The 20,337-nt window shown below is 41.3% G+C and overlaps 1 protein-coding gene and 1 long non-coding RNA gene across 2 annotated transcripts in view; one reads left to right on the top strand and one right to left on the bottom strand.

Moving 5' to 3' along the window:
* recql5 (RecQ helicase-like 5) overlaps positions 1 to 20,096 on the bottom strand; it is a 41,716-nt gene extending 21,620 nt beyond the window's left edge. Inside the window, exons 1-9 of the mRNA XM_034089436.2 lie at positions 19,927 to 20,096; positions 19,601 to 19,722; positions 15,932 to 16,453; positions 15,211 to 15,307; positions 15,011 to 15,122; positions 14,339 to 14,501; positions 14,172 to 14,254; positions 8,333 to 8,551; positions 8,160 to 8,262 (exon numbers count right to left, since the gene is read on the bottom strand). Of these exons, the coding sequence (XP_033945327.1) occupies positions 8,160 to 8,262; positions 8,333 to 8,551; positions 14,172 to 14,254; positions 14,339 to 14,501; positions 15,011 to 15,122; positions 15,211 to 15,307; positions 15,932 to 16,453; positions 19,601 to 19,722; positions 19,927 to 20,032 (1,527 nt within the window). The 5' untranslated portion in view covers positions 20,033 to 20,096. The remainder of the gene's footprint in view (positions 1 to 8,159; positions 8,263 to 8,332; positions 8,552 to 14,171; positions 14,255 to 14,338; positions 14,502 to 15,010; positions 15,123 to 15,210; positions 15,308 to 15,931; positions 16,454 to 19,600; positions 19,723 to 19,926) is intronic.
* LOC117451236 (uncharacterized) lies at positions 10,551 to 13,851 on the top strand. Its single transcript, XR_004552635.1, has 4 exons — positions 10,551 to 11,052; positions 11,148 to 11,189; positions 13,125 to 13,243; positions 13,335 to 13,851. It is a non-coding gene; the product is annotated as an uncharacterized lncRNA (long non-coding RNA).
* Positions 20,097 to 20,337: the final 241 nt, after the last annotated feature.

The raw sequence follows: 20,337 nt of genomic DNA, 5'->3' as shown, positions 1-20,337 counted from the left end.
GCCGGACTTATCTCAGCCAATGACAGCTCTGCATGCATCCCCTGGATATTATTTTAGAACATGCTCTCATCGCAACGCGATGTTTACAGTGATAACAGCTGTGAGGTGCAGAAAGCAGAGCAGTGTGTAAAATATATATCACTCACGGAGCGTCCACACTACAGCTTCAAAAAAAGCTTGGAGCTGGACGTGTCTGTAGCTTGGGGATTTTATTCAAGCAACACGACCAACAACCAATCACATGAATCTCCCGCCCCCGACATACAAAGCAAAAAACCCCGGGGATTTTATGGGAGCAATATATATATATAAACTCCCCAAACAGGCGAAAACCTACCAGTTTCACCCACTGTCTCTGTCACCTCCCTCCATGCCTGGTTCCTCCGGTTTGTATCCCGGTAGGTGAATATGTATGGGGGTTATTCCCTATCTTTATTCAAGAGCGTGGTATTTAAATTTGAGAGCATACTTTATGTATTTATTTCCCTCAAACTCTGTCCTCGCACTCAAATAGTGCCCTCGCACTCAAATAGTGCTTGCTTGCACTTAGATTTGCTCTGCTTGTGCTCAAACTGTACGCTTGCACTCAGATATATTGCTGCTCAGAATTATTCTGTGCGCGCTCGAAACTTTTTCTGCTCTCAGAATTATTCTGTGCGCGCTCGAAACTTTTGTGCAACAATCCTGTCAACATCCCTCAACCAATAGGAGGCCAGGTGTCCTTGCGGGTGCGTTCGCTTTACTTATTACAGCGTCCCGTAAGGGCGGTTACTCTTTGGTTTATAAACTCCCCCCCCTCCTATGGTACAAATCTTGTAGGTTAACAGTCCCTCATTTATTATTCAGATGGGTCAACTGATTATACTAATAATAAAGTCAAAATAGTTTTTAGAATATTGAATTATAGTGTATTTTTTCCAAAAAGCAGTTACTGGTATACGATCAAAACTGGTATCTAAAGGGTTACATTTTTATCGTAATAAATTAAATCATTATGTAAATTAAACACTTCATGAAAAATTTGAGGAAAAAAATTTGAAAAATATTGATCCGTCATAATTTTATTGCAGTTCAAATACAAATATTTTATGTTAACATTCCCAATGTTACTTTTTTTAACAGGGCATTAAGTGCAAATTGAAATTGTTTACAAAATATGAAAATATATTAAAAGATTATACAGATAATACAAAATAGGACCAATGTTGTCAATGGCTGCCTACTCCACTCTCCCCTATCTCATAGTTTCCAAAGATTTTCATAATCATGTTTTTTGGTCTCAATTTTTCTGGCTCTTGCTTTCGGATTGTTAGCTAAGCAATGGCTTTGAAGCCAAGTCTTGACATATACCTCTGGTCTGAACTTGTTCAGTGGAGGGCCAACACACTTGATGAAAAGCAAGGCTGACCTCTAGGGAGCTTCTAGTTGTGGTTAAAATGTTCATCTGACTAAACCCACGTTCACACTCAGCTGTGGAGATGACCAGAGTGTTCACTACTTGAAGGAGGGGTTTCAGCTCTTCTGGTGCTGGTGGTATCATTTCATCAACACGAGAGAAAAAAAACGTAGCTAAACTCTAAGTTGTTATTGCTGCTTATGTCCATAGATTCCACCTTTGGTGACTAAAGTAATGAGTAAAGATTACTGACTCTTGACTTACCTGACATTTTATTTTTAGTATTTTTAAATATGAAGTCCCTCAGATCGCGTTGTCCTCCTGGTCGCTTGGCCATTGTGATGACCGTTACCTGCGCTTCTGGCATCGATCAAACAGGCGCATCACGGCGCTCTGGCGCCCTCTAGGGCACTCGCATAGTATAGCGTCAGTGACTTGGTAAAAATGTTATTGCGTGTGTGCGTGCTCACTCGCCCACAGTATTTTACTCAAAATGCGCAAAATAAATATTGAAATAGCAGTAATACCAGTGCCACGTTCATTGATAAAATTACATAAGAGATGGAAAGGGGGAATGGCAGTTTTAGAAGGGGGATGATTTTGACCGTTTTTATTTCAGGGGGGATGCCATCCCCCCTCAACTCGAGGACTGGTTGTACAGTGTGTAGGTGTGTGTTGTACAGTGCGCAGATGCGGTGGACAGACAGGTCTCAGTTGGTTTGGTGTCCTCTGCTTACTTTTAATACTTGCAAATACAACTTTTGGCCCGTAATTTCAATTCCCCATTTCAGCGACCAGAGAGGGGGGGGGGGGGGGGGGATATATCCAGTCTCTGATTGTGTTACGTTATTATGAGAGTGCTCTCATACTTTAAATTGCATATATTTATATAAATATATTTGTGTGTGTGTCCGCATCTGTAGCCTGTTATTGTCTCATTATACCGCACTCTCAATGAATTCAAAGTAAATATGTGGGGGAACAATGTTCAGCTGATCTAACAGAGATTATAAAATATGACAAAACACTCGACGGCTGATGCAGCTGTTGCCACGTAATAATGAACGGACGTCGCTTTAATATGACCGCTCAGAGGAGAGGAGTTCTCATTTCTTTAAATGTCTGCTGCTTCCCCTCCTCTCTCCTCGGTTCCCCTCCTCGGTCCTCCGCTCGCATCTCCTGTGGGCGGGACTAAGTCTCGAGGAGGGGAGTCGAGGAGGGGAAATTTAAGAATTGAGAAGCCTCTATGGATTCCAAAGTTGAGCAATGTTCAACTTTTGAAGCTGAGCTGGAAGCGCCAGCCAATCAAACACGTTTATGCAAATCTGACAGTAGAAGCGCTAGCCAATCAAACCGCGTGTAAGCAGGGAGAACCAGACGGCAGTTCATTTCCTCATATTCCAAACGAGAAATTACGGTAGCAAATCACCCGGTTCTTTACGACCAGAACTATTAACGGGATACAAACCGGAGGAACCAGGCATGGAGGGAGGTGACAGAGACAGTGGGTGAAACTGGTAGGTTTTCGCCTGTTTGGGGAGTTTATATATATATATATATATATATATATTGCTCGCATAAAATCCCCGGGGTTTTTTGCTTTGTATGTCGGGGGCGGGAGATTCATGTGATTGATTGTTGGTCGCATAGCTCGCAAAAAATCCCCAAGCTGTCAGACGCTCCAAGATTTTCGAAAAGCTGCTGTGTGGACGTACCGTTACAACCATAGATATATATATAAACACTAGATGGCTCATGGGAGATTTTCCAGCGTAGCTGACCGGCCGCCATCTTGCTACAGTCAACAGTTACTCTGATTCGCGTTATGGTAGCTGTTGTAAGGTGAGTGATCTGCACAAAAATACTCTTAACTCGCTGAAATCTTGACTGATTTACAAACGGTTTGGTTTATTATAAACATTATTAGCATGGCTATGATACAGGATGCTTGGACATGTTGAAATTGCAGCTTTTCTTTGTGTATGTGGTTGTATTTATTAGCTGGCTAATAACAAGAGGCTGTGAGTGAGACCTAGTATTACAAAGTTCACCCAGCAACTTTACACCAGTGGGAGAGGCAGAACTGCTCTTTCTTTCAACACAACTTAAGTTACACATGATTTCTTCCAAGTGGTTTGGCTTGTTAAAAACATCTTGCATTATGATACAGGAATTTGCTGGCTTTCTGTTTACAGAAGTACCTGACTATGCCGGACTTTTGTGCAGCCTATGGATGCTCCAATCGCCGCTGTCTGCAAACAAGAACCCGTGGGATCACCACATATGTTTATGTTTGCTCAGTCTAATAAACCCATAACATGGTTGTGAAAGAATACCAGAAGCTGAGGCTGGACGATGAATGATTGTTGGTGTGCCATGTGTCACTGTGTGTCTTATTGGTTTTGTGTTATACTGTATTTTATTGTGTGCAGCTGGTCCTTATCTCCAAGACACATTTAAAACAAATAACCTTGAACCTTGAAGCCCCATCTCTCCCCACCTGCTCCTGCTTCCTACATCCTCTCCACACCACACCAAGTTGTTCTTCTTAAAGGTGGGGTAGGTAAGTTTCAGAAACCGGCTCGAGATACACTTTTTGTTATATTCCATGGAATGCTCTTAACATCCTGATAGCAATGAATATCTGAAGTGCTTTGACAAAAAATCCATTAAAAAATGTCATCTGTAGAAGCCGTAATACTGTAAAAAGTACAACCAATCCGGCTAAACGGATTGGATGGCCTACCTGCCTGTCAGCCTTCCATCGGGGCACAAACTTATCTCGTGCCCTCATTGGTCATGTGCGCGTTCGTGTGTGTTGGAGGAGGGGCTCTATAAGGAAGTGGCAGATTTTCTCCGGTTGTGTATTTTCAAATTCTAGCGATCTCGAGCCGGTTTCTCAAACTTACCTACCCCACCTTTAATAATAATAATACATTTATGTTGGGGGGCCGCCTTTCATAATACCCAAGGACACCTTACAGGGGCATAGGGGCAATATAGGGAACAATTTAAACAGTGGATTTTGTGATATATCAGCCGGGGTGAGACAAGACAAACCACAAATGGACTACAGAAGGACACAAAAGGACACATGGTACAGTTTATATTATTCTTGGTCTTTTTTCAATAACATAGTTCAAAGGTTCTGGATTTGTTTACAAATCTAGAAACTAAATACAAAACTAGGATGATATGAAGATCTCATGTCAAAAATAATTGTGATAAATTAGACAGAACTGGCCTGTCTGTGAGCACATTTTATGTTGGTTTGGTTCTTCTGATAAAGGTGTGAATATCTAAATAATATACCAACATATGCTATTGTCATTAGTTGTGTCCCTGTTCTTCAAGCTAAGGCATTGCTAAATTAACAACTCTTGGCTTACAGAGTGGTAACATGAGACCGATTTTTATATATAAAATATAAATGTATTTTAATTTATTTATAATTTATTTTAAATATTAACAATATAATAAAATAAATGGAAATATATATATACACCGGCAAATATGTTATATAAATACCTTGTGTGTGTGTGTGTGTGTGCAGCTATTGCTTTATCTGATTAATGTTATTTTCATATGAAAGTCCATGATTATAAGTATGCAGTATCATAACTACATCTTTGATGTTTATAAAAAACCAAACCGTTTGAAAATTGGTTGAAAATTGAGCAAGATATGGTTATTTAAATAGTAAACCATAATGTTATGAATGAGAGCACTGCCTGTGGCAAGATGGCGGCCCAAGTGGCAACGTCGGTCTCCATTGGCCAGCAGCGCGGGTGAGTCATCTAGTGTTTATATCTATGGTTACAACAACAAAAATAAGAGCGCTGTTGAGAGAGATGAGGAGTGGCATTTACAGTGGCCAATCAGAGTGGTCTCAAACCGGATACATCCCAAGGGTTCCCAACCAACCAGAATGGTTTCAAGTTAAACTAAGGAAGTAGACCTAACACATATACCGATAGCAGCACATGTAGCAGCACCGTTTGTCCAGTGGCTTAACGGTATCGAGAGGCGAAGTCACGCCCATCTACTTCCGGTCCATGGGACCTTATTTCGGAAAAACTATGTATTGAAGTCAATGGAGACAGAAAACTTATCTTTCGATCCCGTTTGAATTGTGCCATGAATTACACATATGATGTTTTTCAATCTTAAAAAATCATTTCCATGTCAAAAAAGTCACAGTTTGTCTAAAAACTGTTGAAATATAAGACTATGAAAAATACTAGAAAGACTACAAATCCCAGAATCCCGGTCCCGCATGCTGGCTCTTACAGAACCGACTAACTCCCCTTGTGTGTATGTACAGCTCTCAACATGCCCAGACTTGTAGTGATTTTCTCCTCTTTTAATACTTTTCGCCTCATTCTGAAAGAAAGAAGTGAAATGTGCCAACGTGACGGCCGTCTTGGTGTGTGTGGTGCGAGACGGGAAATGTAGTTCACTGAGCGGTTTCACACAAAAAAAGTGTTACTTCACAGTTTTACGACACATTTTTATTTTACTTGCAAAATTATCTTTTCAATTGACAAACATCATATGTGTAATTCGTGGCACAATTCAAACGGGATCGAAAGATAATCTTTCTCTCTCCATTGACTTCAATACATACTTTTTCCGAAATAAGGTCCCATGGAGCTCCCCCGGAAAGGGAGGGACTTCGCCACTCTATACCGATACCGTCCAATCAGGTACCGGTATTGACTTAGTACCGGTGTTGTGCCGCAGGTTGAAGGCTTGCCGTAGATTGAAGCCCTGTTCACGGGGACGCGCAAAGGTGACGTCATCGCCTGTATTGAGCGTTCGTCTTGTTTAATAAGCTTTTTTCTCTCTTTTGAATTATATATTTCCCATCAGATTAAACAGCAAACGGCTGAATAAATAATGTGCATACAATTGCGAGGTGACTCGTTTTCAGGACACAATCTTCGTATTGGAACAAGCTTCCGTTTTTAAGTGTAGTCCCACTCTGTTATGTTCCTCCTTCAGACAATGAAAGCATAAGATGTCATTTGTCAGTATAGTCCTATTTCTTAAAACCTTCTCTGTTGTTTAAGTGTCTGATACTTGATAACCACGAATAGTAAGCAATGATATAACATATATGTTAATGTCTGACACTGTGTTATTTTCAATCAGGCCTAAAAGATAATTTGTTCAAACTGGCTTCACTCGCTTTAATTGCTCCTTTGAATGTCATGATGTTCTTCTGTGGTTTCCTACTCAGCACATTTTTATATTGTAATGCCACTCAGATTTTATTTTAAAGTGACATTGAATGTTTTGAAAGGTGCCCTAAAATAAAGTGTATTATTGATCTTATCTTGTGGCTGCCAGATTTGGAACCCCCCCCCTCTATCTTTGTCCAGGATAGTCACAACGTCACCAAAATCACACTGGTGTTGGCTGTTCCCCTCTAGTTTGTGCTCACAAAAGCATGTTACTCTGGGCCCAGCAGGTAAAAAACTAAAGAGGGGCTTCCATATCCGGCAGAGTAGGTGTTGTAGCTGCCGGATTTGGAAGCCCCCCTATATCTTTGTCCAGGATAGTCACAACTTCATCAACATCATACTCAGATACTAAAGAGGGGCTTCCAAATCCGGCAGCTACAACACCTGGTCTGCCGGATATGTGTTCAGTTTGGGACGTTTGTTGCATTTTTCTCCTTCTTTTCTTGTTATTTTCTCATTGAGCACAAGCCTTGAGAACCAAGTGAGGAAAAAAATAATTAATCTAATTTATTTGTCTTCAATTTAAATAGTTTATTTTGTGTTTTTGACTTAAAAACAAGGGGAATTTGTAGGCGTTTCTACTTTTTTTGTAAGGATCAAGTGTTGTAGTTGTAATGTTGTAAATGGTATTCATTTCTGACGTAGGTTGAGTTTAAATTCCTTTTTAAGCTCTAAACACAAGGAACTACTTATATTGTGAGTGAGCAAGTTATGTAAAATAAACCTCACATGGTAAAAGCACGAATTATTTGATTCTAAAATTTGAAACATGGAGTAGTGGTGCACCTTAAACTCCTGGCCAAAGTGAGTACTACAACAACAAACACCATAAACAAACTAAGGAATATGGAGAATATCTTCATCTGCAGCTTTAAACAGTCACTTCCTTAGTTTTTCATAAAAAAAGATCAACAACTGTGGAAATCCTGAGTTGGATCAGTTCCTTCTGATTCCAAAATGTTTCACAGCATGATAAAAGGTATCTTCTGCAGAATATTGATTTTCTTCCCCGTTACAGGATGATCCATATGTTTCCAAAAAGACATATACTTCAGGTATGGCCATCTTGGAAGCTCACATGAGATTAACATTTAAACCAAAAGTTGAATAGTACTACAACCAGAGAGATCAAGCACATGAAGAGCTTTAAAGGGAGGTCTGAATAGTGTGTGATTTGCGAGAAGATGGCATGAAAAAACTTCTTATGTGATTGTTTATGCCAGTTTTTTTCTACTATTTTACAACTGTGCCATTCCTATTTTTATGATGATGTGTTTTGAAGTAGAAAATCTCTTCATGGACATGCGTACTACAAATAGTTTAACATCAATGTTTGAACATGTGAGAGTGATTTAACACAGTCCTCTCTAACAGAGGGCCTCAACAGACCTTCCTGCTGCCAACAGCTGGCATACAGAAGCACAAAAACAAAACACAAACACTGCATGGAGTGGCTTTTCTAGGAATAGAAAATATATTTTTTAAAGACAATATTTCTGTTGATGATTTTGATTTACCTTCCGCATGGTCATCTGCTTCTTGTAGAGGTTAGAAAATTCCTTTTTCCTCGTTAAGCCATCGTCTTCACCGCCCTCCGCGTCCTCTTCCCCTTCATCAAACCTGCAATGTGTGACGTCAGTCTAAGGTCCACATATACTTTATGTTACAAACGTCACTAACTTCCTCCTGCCTTTCAAAGCCGTAGCCCTTCTTCCCTCCTTCGTAGAAGCCCTGCAGGAAGCCGAAGGGTCCTGAGGGCTGGCTGCTCTGGGCCTTGGTCTTGGTGCTGAGGGAGCTCCCTTTCTCCAGCTGGGCTCGCACCAGCTTGGGGTTACGGCAGAAGTCGCAGGCACCAGCACAGTTGGGCGTCTTGTTCCCAAAGAACTTGGAGATGGTGGTATGGCGACAACTGGTGACAAAATAGGAGATACGGCTTGTTAAAATCTTAAAGAGGCCCTATAACTTGATAACTAACCTATAACTTTGAGCACCTGTAAAAGCGCTAACAAAATAAATAAAATCTATTATAGCTAGGGATGCTCCGATCGATATCGGCCGATACTCACTCTCTTCTGATCGATCGGAGCTCTCTAAAAATGCCGATCGCGAGAGCCGATCGCATAACGTAAAATAGGCCGACGTGACACTTTTCTCTGTGCGCGGCAAAACAAGCTCGCCAAAATGGCTTCACCAGTCTGGCTTCACCAGTCTGGCAGTATTTTAAGGTTTCCGAAAATGACAATAAAATAGCGGTATGCAACGTGTGTGAGCAGAAATCCTGCAGCTCCACCCGCTGTGACGGACCGGTGAGCGGAGCAGAACACATATTAAGAGTTAGACCTAACACACTTTGCTATTTTATCTACCTCTGGAACAAGCTAAACTAGTTATAAATATGTTTATTCTTCACTGTCGGGTCACTCATTACTGGATCAGTGAGCTGCATGAGACGATGCTGTCAGGAGAGAGAGAGAGAGAGAGGGGGAGAGAGCGCTTCCGCTAATTTCTCCCGTGTTATTATCCCAAGTGAATGTAAACTTGAATAATGTACTTCATTTGAATGTAATAATTATGTTGGTTGTTGTTCGTGGAAGCGCCAGTGAATGAGCCCCATTAACTGAGCCCCATTAACTGAGTTGTAAACATCACTTTAAATGGAAGATCCCCATGGGGGGGGGGGGGGGGTTTGTGAGAGAGAAACTATTTTGGATTGTAGCCTTTGCAGACCATTCACATGCTCACAAACCTATATAACACTCTACAGGAAAGGGAAACCCCTACGAAGCTTAATAGGGCCCCTTTTATACACGTCAGGATATTAAAACAGCTCCCGTGAGTTAAAAAACATTCACAGTCTGAATTTGGTTACAGAGTCTGTAACCAAAGCACACAGCAAACTTCTCTATGATACGGGGACCATCTGGTGCATCATTGATCTGTTAGCTGTTGTGTAACCACACAATACTGTGATCAATGTTTCTGTTCCTTTTCAAGTCAAACAGGATCAGTCCAATAAAAAAAATACAAATGACTGAAAATAAACAAGCTCCAGTAATACACACAAAGTTATTAGCTATAGTATTGACTTCTTTGTGTACTGATAACAAGAACAGATCTGTTCTGTTTTGGGAGGTAATTTGTCTTACTTTCTTGTATCTTCAGGGTTGTTTAGGACACAATGCAATTATTTTTACCATCACAGCTTTAGATGCAAAAACATTTTTAGAACAAGGCCACACACTTCTACATCAGATCCAGTGTTACGTATAGGGTTGGGAACCGAAACTCGGTTCCAGATGAGAACCGATAAGAAAATGCCGGGTACCCATACAAAATACACCTAAACGCGGTAGACCCTGTATTCCACCGGGTCCGTCTGCGCCGCGGTGACCCGTGGAATACAGGGTAAGGGCGGACTGGGCATCTGTGTGTTCTGGAGAATCACAGAACGGCTGGTCGTCAGCGCAACTTACATGATGCCGTTTAAAAAAATGAACGTAAGTTGCGCTGACAGGCGACAGAGGTCCACAGTTGCCCCGCAGCGAGGCTCCCCCGCCCTCCCGTAGACAGTTCACGAGCTCAGTCTCTTCATAACACCAAAGATGGGTCGCGGTAAACACTCTAAAGTGAGGCTCCACTACACTAAAAAAGAAAAAGACAAGGCACAGTGTAATGCCTCTTAATAGCTTGCCACAGGCATAGCTCAGTTCAAATAAAGCACAGCTATTGTGCAATACATTTGTATTGCATGTATATTTTTTATTTGTAAAAATGTCAGTTAAAGCTTAAAAGAATAAAGATATTTTTGTTATCTAAACGTTTGACCTCTTTCTTTTACAATCTTGGAATCGAAACGGGGTATCGATAAGAACCGGAATCAATACATTTCAAACGATACCCATCCCTAGTTACGTAACAGCCAATAATCACACGACCACACACTCTCACATAGCGTCTGTTTGGGAAACAGCCCATTAGAGAAGCCACTTCAATAACATACTAACTACCTCGCTGGAAATGGAAACGTCGTCTCCACAGTCGTGAAAAAAAAGGGAAAAGCATTTCCAACAAAAGGAGGTGGGGAAAGGAAGGAGGCACACAAAGACTGAGAGGCAACAGTCACTCCCAGCGAGGACTGGCACAGAGAAAACAGCCTCAGAGGATGTAAAGTTAGGAGCAACCAACAAGCGTGAATAAGAAGAGACGAGCAAGAAACCAGAGGAGCAAGAAGAGATTAAGAGGACAGGAGATTTAATGTTATGTGTCCTCTCACTTTTGCTCGACTCCACATGCAGAGTATCATCCGTACCTGAGGAATTATCCCTCTAGCCTTAATCTCTACCTGCTTATCTCCGGCTGCTCTGGGTTTCAACAACAAACTAACACGCTGACAAATTCAACACCCAGCAGGTAACTCCTTCGGGGAGGACATGTCATGTTCATCACTGCCTCCTCCTCCTCATCAACTCGTCTGTTTACTCCTCTCTTGTATTTCTTTCTGCCAGTCAGTCTGGGCTGGGCTGAGCGTGTGAAAACAACTCTCTCGGGTAAGTACATTTTGTTTTGAGTGTGTCTGTAAAACATGAAGTTTGAGAAGCGAAGCACCCGAGGAGGACTCAAGGTTAGGAAGAATGTGAAGAATGTGTTCAGAAATACAGAGTTGTTGCTAGGTGCTAACACTCGGAAGTTAAACCAGCGTGTTACTAAAATATAACTCTGTTTACCAATTGCTTTTAAGTAGGATGTTTAAGGAGCTGGACACTAATTGAAAATAAAGAGTGGGTCAAATGATGGTTGAAGAGGCAACGCTTCAAGTATTTTGTCAGACAATTACAATTATTTAAAGTATGAATTTTAACATAAAAGGATGAAAACAGGAACTCAAATTAACACGCAACCACAACTGACTGTGCAGAAATTGTCTTGGCAAGTGCTAGAAATTAAACTGACTTACAGAGCAATGCAACACAGGACAAAACCACTTTTTTGACCAAATCACATAACGTTGTTTTGATTGGTTTAAAGTCTTTGAATCTTTAAACATACAGACAAACAAACATCTCTTTTTATCAATAGACAAAATCAGGATTATTGAAAATGTAGTAGCATGTGTGCATGTCTTTATTATAAGACTTGTCATAAGATCACAGATACCTAACTGTGCTCCATGTAGTTTCTGAGATATAGCTAGTTTCTTTTCATACTAAATGAAGTGTTTCTCTGTCAATATAAAAAAAGAAATCAGTCGTCCCATGTGATATAGATTTTGTGCTTAAAAAGTCCAGAGCACTTAAAGTTCCCATCCAAGAAATAGTCAGACCCATAACCCATTACAAAATAATGTTTAAGCTTTGTTTTTAAACAAGTTGAACATATAATGTGTTAAAAGTGAGCTCTTGAGTAGTTGACTTCTTTAATTTTTGACAGAGATGGGCTCAAATGTTCCCCTTTTTACAGTCTATGTGCTAAGCTAAAAATAAGCTAAGCTAAGCTAGCTTGACGGTGTCATCAGCCAGCTAACTACACATTGCACCGAGAGGACAGTAGTATTAATCTTCCCCAATTGTTAAACAAGTCCTTAAACAATTAACTATAATCTATCATGAAGTGTTTGTATTGAGTAGGTAATTGTATTATATGTTATTATACATTTAATACAGCTAAACCAGCAAATAGCTGAGCAGCAGGCTGTCACACCCAGAGCCAGCGATTTACCTCAGAGCACAATAACACATTCAACAGTTCATCACGTATAACTTGACACTTGGAACCCCACCCTTTAAATGAAATAACACAAATCAGATTTTACACGTTAAATGAGACAGGTGCCTTTCTGTGAACACAGAGAAGGACTGTTTTTCTTCCTTTGTTAATTTTTTACAGAAAGTCTGAAAAGGGTTAACCTATATTAGTTATGCTCAACACCCTGAACTACCCCCTGTATCATTATGCTACTAAACAGACTCTTGGTAATAACAACCACATGGTTTAATCCTGCACAATCTAAGCCGATAAAACTCCCGCCCTACTTTCTCAATCTCATCCTCCTACTTTCCCTTGAAAAAGGAACCTACTGATTTAGAAAAAGCACACAATTGCAGACGAATAGCTTCAAGTTATGTGCTTGTGACCACTCCCTAACAGGCCACATAAGTCACATCCTGATGCCACTGAACACAGGCAAAACAAAGACACGCTGCTATAACCAAACCCAGGCATGAACTTCTCACTGTAAATGAGGGCGGCATGATTTGAAAAAAACGACAAATTCCCATTGATTTGACTGATATAGCAATCGCCATATGATTCTTATTATCATGAAGTCTGGAGCTCCACGATACTTCATTCAAAATGTTGTCTCAACACATTAGACTTTAACATCTTCCTGTGATCTGATTATTGCACTTTTCCATTTTACGATTTCAATACTATTTCAATGAATTCTGCCGCCCTACCTACACTAAATGCTTTCACTTCACTAGGATGGATGCCAGAGAGGAAACGCTGAGCATCCTGAATAATATATGGGTAAAGCTGCAAGGTCTGCCCAACGCCACCCCGATAGAGCTGGGAGCTTTCTTTGTCATCGTAACCTTCATCTGTGGGTCTCCACTCTGTCATATTACTCGTTTCTCTATTTCATTTAAGAGTGACCCGGTGCTGATGTTGTTTTTTTATTTGCTCTCCCGCAGTGGTGTTCATCTTAATGGCAGCGCTGACCTGCGCGACCTGCTGCTGCTGCTGCTGTCGCAAAACCAAGATCAGGGGATCTATTCTTTGAGCAATTGTGCTCCACACAAAGAACTGAGGATGGTGCAAAATGGGCTCAAAACACAAGGGGACTGGCACAGTCTGCGAAAGCCTTAAGAATCCCTAAGAGTTAAATATAACTCTGACTGAGAGTCATGTTCATATAATTAATAGGCATTCAAAACATTTCAGAGAGCAATATACAGGGTGTGTTTAGTGGCCTTATAGAAGCCCAACCCTACAACACAGCTGTGAAACACAGAGGAGGACCAAACACACCTGCTAAGGCTGCCAGCATTTCAGGAGAATCTACATTCCTGGGAGCATCCCTGGGCTTTAAAGGGGAACAACGACGCTTCTGAAGCCAAGAACACCAACATATCTTAAACAATGCAGGCAAATAAGAGAATAAGAGCTACAGAAAATGTGTGAAACGATTAAAAATCACAGTCAGTTGCAGCCAAATGTGTTTGTAAATGTTTCTCTAAGGGTAAATATGTGTCATTGTTAAGAAATTAGAATTGGCAGGCAGAAATAAGTAACATGTTCCTAAGGGAGGCTTCACAACAAAGCGAGATCAAGTCTGCCCTCTGCTGTGCACAAACAGAAATGTCTTTTATTTTGAAAAGCACAGCATGCATGTAATGGAAGTTGTGTCATGTTATATTATGTGCAAAGGGTGAAGCCGGTATGTAATGATGTTGTACTTTTTACTACATTTTTTTTTTAGCAATAAACGAAGAGTGACTAGCATGCACGTGTCTGAATGCTTTACTCACGCTTCCTGAACACAGTACGCCACCATGGCATCAAAGTCTGTGATGGTTGCTTTGTCAGTGTCCTTCAGAGAGCCACGTTTCCCCTGTAGAAAAAGTGTAACCAATGTTCACAAACTTGATTTGCATAGGAGCTCTTCACATTTTGAGTTCTCTCTTGTTGTTCTCACCTGTTTGCGGGAAATCTCTTTGCGGATGAGGAAGTTCAGTTGCTCCTTATCTTTGGCGGAGTAGTATATGCGACAGGAGGAGGGCAGGCCGTCTCTCCCGGCTCTTCCTGACTCTTGGTAGTAGCTGGCCAGGGACTTTGCCAAGTTCCAGTGAGCCACAAACCTGCAGGATAAACAAAACATCAGCACATGCAAATGTAAACAAAATTGAACATCAAATCCTTGTTGCTAATAGGAGGACACTGGGATTAATAATGGAATGATTATAAAGGCTGCATAAAAAAAGGAACTGGACTGTGTGACATCCCAAAATAATATGATATGGCTTTTTTAAAATTAGGAATTGTTATTTTTGAAATATTCTGGTATATGGACATTTTTCCTAAGTATATTGGACTGTATTATTGTAATATGTAGGATGACCTTATATATAACCCATCTTTTATTTAATGTTTGTCATACCTGTGTTATTTACGTTCTCAGATTTGATTTCTTTACGTTTTGTTTTTCATATTCTCATGTTGAATTTCTTGGATTTGAGACCTTCTACATGTTTTGACCCCTTGTTATAGAAACTGTTCATCTAAATTGAAGTACTAATGGATGCAAAGGGGAATGTGAGAAAATAACTAATAAAGAATACGTTTTAAAAAATAAAACTAGTTGCCTCACCTGACATTGGCCTTGTCCACGCCCATACCAAAGCTGATGGTGGCTACGATAACCAGCACCTTCCCTTGCATCCACTCATTCTGGGACTCTGTGCGATCTCCTGTCTTCAGACCTGCAGTACAGAAGCAGAACACGAGCATTTTAGAACACATCTTCGTGTTTTATGACTCTACAACTACATGGAGGAAAATCAGTCCGACCTGCATGATAAGGTTTGGCCGAGACTCCGAGCTTGGTCAGCTGGTGAGCCACCGATTCACAGCTATCCCTGGTCCGACAGTACACAATCCCACAGCCCTGTTCACAAGCATTACAGAGGTTAAACAAACCAGGACTCTTATTCTCATGTTAGAGGGAAAATCTTCCCTCTAAGACAGTGACGTGCAACAGGATTTGTAAGCTTTAATAAAGAAAACATTAAGAGAAGAGTACCAACATTTATAGTAGACAGTTTAAAATGATACATCACCATATTTTACATAAACGAAAAATGTATTCTTTAAACTTGGTTGATATATCTGGTATATATCTAGCTTATTTATCAATCAGGCTCTCAATACAGTTAAATGATCTGGAGCATACATTTAAGTTCAGATATTTATGTTTCCATCCTTTTAATAAGCTGTTCTTTGTCTACCTCTCCAACATGATTTCAATATACACTTCCTTTCAAAAGTTTCAAACCTGTACAATTAATATTTTTCTTCTTTCCAGCTCGTTATTTGAAGTATAGTGTATTTGACACTGAAACAAAAACAGGTTTCCTAAATCTGAACGCATTTTAATGCTAAGCTTCCGATGTATTTAACCAACAACTAGAAATTCCAAAGCCAAACCTTTGCAGCAAGTAAGATGAATGAGGGCTTGTACTTATTGATATCCCATAAAGAAAAGGATCAATTGTAAACAAACAATCCCAACCTGTCCTTTAGAGCCGCTGTCCAGGGCCAGAGATTGCTGAATGAAGGCGTGGAGGTGCACGAAGGGGTTTGGCAGCAGCTCCCTGAAGATCACATCGTAGTGCAAGTTACTGCGGAAGACAGGTGAAATGAAAGACAGCGGCGTGCGCAGAGTCAGGGACAAAACAATGTCCTCTTGTACATTCTTGGGTGCTGTAGCTGTCAGGGCCAAACAGGGAACCCCCGGCATTCGAGCACGCAGTTTCCCCAGTTTGAGGTAGTCCGGCCTGAAGTCGTGGCCCCACTGGGAGACGCAGTGAGCCTCGTCCACAACCAGGTAAGAAAGCAGGCGACGGCTGCACAGGTCCGTCAGGCAGGGCTTGAACGAAGGAGAGGCAACCATCTCCGGAGTGATGTAAAGCAGCTTGAGCTTAGGACTGCTGCTCCCTAAATCAGCAAAGATCAGCCGGCGCTCGCCTGCTGGGAGCTTGGAGTTGATGGAGCAGGCGGGGATGTTCAGACTCTTCAGGTGGTCCACTTGGTCCTGTGGAGAAACAAATGAAGGAATTAAACAATGGCGGGAAAAAGGATTCAGATCCTTTACTGCACACCGTGAAAATACTCCTCTACAAGTAAAAGACCTGAATTCAAAGCCCTACATGAGTAAAAGTATGTACTTAAAGTAGGGCTGTCCCGAATACCATTTTTCGGGCTCCGGATAGTCGGTAAAAATCAGCTGCGAATATTCGGCGCGCAGGAGAGTTAGCGCTGTTGACAGGAAGTTGTTGTTGCTATGGAAACAACGTGACGGAGAAAAGTAATATCTACATATAAAGATGGAGAAAGTAAATGATAAAGTTTATGAGTTTATGGTTAAGTGTTAGCACCCCCCGAAGAGGCACAAGCTCTTTCGTTGATATTGGAGATTTCAATAAATTAAATGTAATGAAAAAAATAATAATAACGAATATCCGAATAACGAAATTGAAAACCGAATAGTACTCCAACGACCGAATATTCGGGTACAGCCCTATCTTAAAGTATGAACAAATATTCCCAAAATATACGCAAATAAATAACAAGAACCTCTCATTTGTATTTAAATAGAGTCCTTGAGTAAATGTACTTTGTTACATTCCACTACTAGTTTGTCTCTGCCTGCCACAGAATGAGGCAATCGAACATCTCACATCTATTTTTTTTTTATATATATATATATATTTTTTTAATTAATGTATGATATGAATTGAATGAATTGTGTTCCTTGTAAAAAATACAAATAAAAAACATGTTCTTGCTTTTGTTCAAAATGTAACAGTCTTTTTATATGTGTGTATTTGTGTATAGATGTTGCAACTATACAGAGCTTTAGCAATACTGTGTGTAACTATGGTCATGCTAATAAAGCTATTGAATTAAAAAGGTACTGTTTTTCATCAATATATTATAGGTCTCAGATATAGCAGCATTACCCATAATCCCCTCTGTTTCAAAAGTGCTGATTCTCTGTCTGTTACTTTAGATGAAAATAAGGAGCCACTCCCCACGCCCCTCTGAGGCTGCGGCCACACGAGGACGAATTTGGTCGTTTGCGTTACTGTTTAGTGTCATATAGACCGTTCGGCCACACGAGGACGACCGAATACGGCACTAAACGACTGAGGAAACGATAACGGGTCCCAAGGTGGATAGAAATGCATACGCAACTCTCTGGGGGGTCAAACGGCTCCGTGTGTGCGCCCTATCCGAACATTTTCAGATCACTGATAGTGATTGCGCAATAGCCCCGCCTCTCCCCACCTCTTCTGCTCACCTCCGCTTACCCCGCGCCATTGCTGAAGTGTTTCGCCACCAACAACAACAACAACAATGGCGGATCGCAGAGTTGCTATCGTGCTCCGGACGCTATTGACCATGCTACAGTTGTTTGTGCAACATCTACAGCAATAATGATGAGGCAATAGCCCCGCCTCTCCCCACCTCTGCTGCTCACCCCCACGTCAAAGTAAACTGCACCCTGAATTCAGATTATTTATCTTTCTCTCGCGAGTGAAGTCTAATCTGACAGGACGGAGACACGCAGCTCTGCTCACCTGCAGCTCCTCCCGCTGCAGCAAAACACACACTTCAAGTCAGATCATCACCCTTAGCTATTTTAATCCGAAGAGAGGCAGGAAAAAGAGAGGCTCCGTGTATTTTATCATTATATTATATAGAGTCGTTATTCATTTGTTTTAAAGCTCAATAAATAACAAAGAAGACCTTTGACCGGCACTTTTATCATTTTGTCCGGAAGATTTCAACTTTAATACACGTTGACTGGCGAAAAACTCTGCCCGGTTCCCTCGGCCCCCACCGCGGAGAATAAACAGAAGGGCAACCATGACAACCATGCTTCTTCGCTGCTTTTGTGGAGGAAGTTACAGCGCCACCTACAGGCTCCTGCGTATGTACTGCAGCTTCTCCAGCGGTTGGAGCTAAACGGAGCGGTCTCGTGTGAACAGACACTATCCGGATAACTATTGCGTGTGGACGGAAGCTTGTTTGCGATTGCGTTAATCCTATGCGTTTAGCCGTTTTCGTCCTCGTGTGGCCGCAGCCTGAGAGATATTTGGTTACAAAGAACTAGGGCTGTGAAGTTAACGCGTTAATAACGCGTTAACGCAAAAAAAAATTACCGCCACTAATTATTTTAACGCGATTAACGCATGTGTATTTTTTTCCTCGGCCGCCCCGTAGTTTCAAAGAGCATCAAGTTCAAAATACATTCTACAAGCTGATGCTGACAGCCCCGCTCCTGCCGCCCGCTTGTGGCAGACCCGGCAGACCACACTTCCACGCTCACCGGCAGGCACCGACTGGCCATCGGGAGGACCGGGAGGGTGTGTGTATGTGTGGCCCGAGCGAGCGAGTGAGGCATACCTTACGTGTATTGCTGTTGTTAGCATCTGGTGATAGCTAGCTGCGCTAACGGATATAAGGAGCTGTTTCAATGAAAACAGAGGAGCGACATTTCGCCACAACTGCGCCAAGCACTTGACTTGATGCAGGAAGCCAGACAGTGGGACATTGTACGAAAAGTCAGCACACTCAGCACGGATAGTGCGCGCAACATGATTTCAGCGTCCAGGCAGCTCCCGTTCGAGCATATGCCTTGAGTTGCACATAGCTCCAACGATCCATCACAGTGTGTGTGTGTCTCTCTCCACACACACACACACACACACACACACACACACACACACACACACACACACACACACACACACACGCACACACACACACACGCACGAAAAATATCCCTCTAAGATACATTTAGATCAGATAAAAACAATTGCGATTAATTTGCGATTAAATATTTTAATCGACTGACAGACCTACAAAGAACACAATGGTGCTCTAGGAGGAGATTCAGGTGATACCTTTGGTTGGTGATTGGCTAATGGTTACAAGCCAAAAAAACGTTATGACATCATAAAGTGGCCAAAATCTGATCAGCTAATTTTCAGACAGGTTTTTATATAAATGGATCAGGGCAAAAAGTGAGCAAATCTTTTTTCGTGAAACTTTCCGAATCTCTTTACACAGAGGTATAGAAAAGACATGAAAAGGTGGATTTTGCATAATGGGTGACCTTTAAGACATAATTGAGAGTGCACACTGCGCTGGAGCAGCCCAGTCAAACACTGACCTGAATGAGAGCGATTAGTGGGGATATAACCAGAGCGATACCCGGAGCCAGGACCGCGGGTAGCTGGTAGCAGAGCGACTTCCCTGCTCCCGTGGGCATGCACACAAACACATCCTTATCACCTGCAGGAAAAACACAAAAGACCCAACAATGCAACAAATTAATCTCTCTTTCTGAAAACACTGCATGTAAGATATCATTCAAACCGAGTCTCACATGTAAACAATAAAACGACGTAACGTGAGTTAAGTTTGCATGCATGCTGCTAAAAGCCCGCTAACGTTTGCTAATTATCGAAGAGAAACACAACAGATAAACTGTCTTACCTTTGACGATGGCTTTAACAACATCCTCCTGTATTTTAGATCGAAAGTTGTCAAACCCAAAGTGAATTTTTAAGGCTTGTGTTATAGTTGTTGTTGTTGTCATCATGTATCTCTCTCATGGATGTTTAATAAGATCTCTCTGTGGAGAACTCAAACTCTGTGGTGACGTCGCACACTGATGACATCATTAGAGTAGCGAGGAGAAACACATTTTTTTTATTTTGTGTTTATGAATACATTTTATTTATTTCATAGCCCATTATATTTGTTGTTTTATATTTGTTTTATTTGTATTTTATTATTATACAATTAGTTAGTTCACTTCAGAATTTGTATGCGTTCAACTGACAGCGTTGTTTTCCCCCAAAAGTGGACGGAGCCGTTATTTTTGCCCGGAAGTGACGCATTTGT

The sequence above is a fragment of the Pseudochaenichthys georgianus genome, chromosome 8 (assembly GCF_902827115.2).
Source record: "Pseudochaenichthys georgianus chromosome 8, fPseGeo1.2, whole genome shotgun sequence".
Classification (NCBI taxonomy): domain Eukaryota; kingdom Metazoa; phylum Chordata; class Actinopteri; order Perciformes; family Channichthyidae; genus Pseudochaenichthys; species Pseudochaenichthys georgianus.
This window is presented reverse-complemented; position numbering and strand designations above follow the sequence as displayed.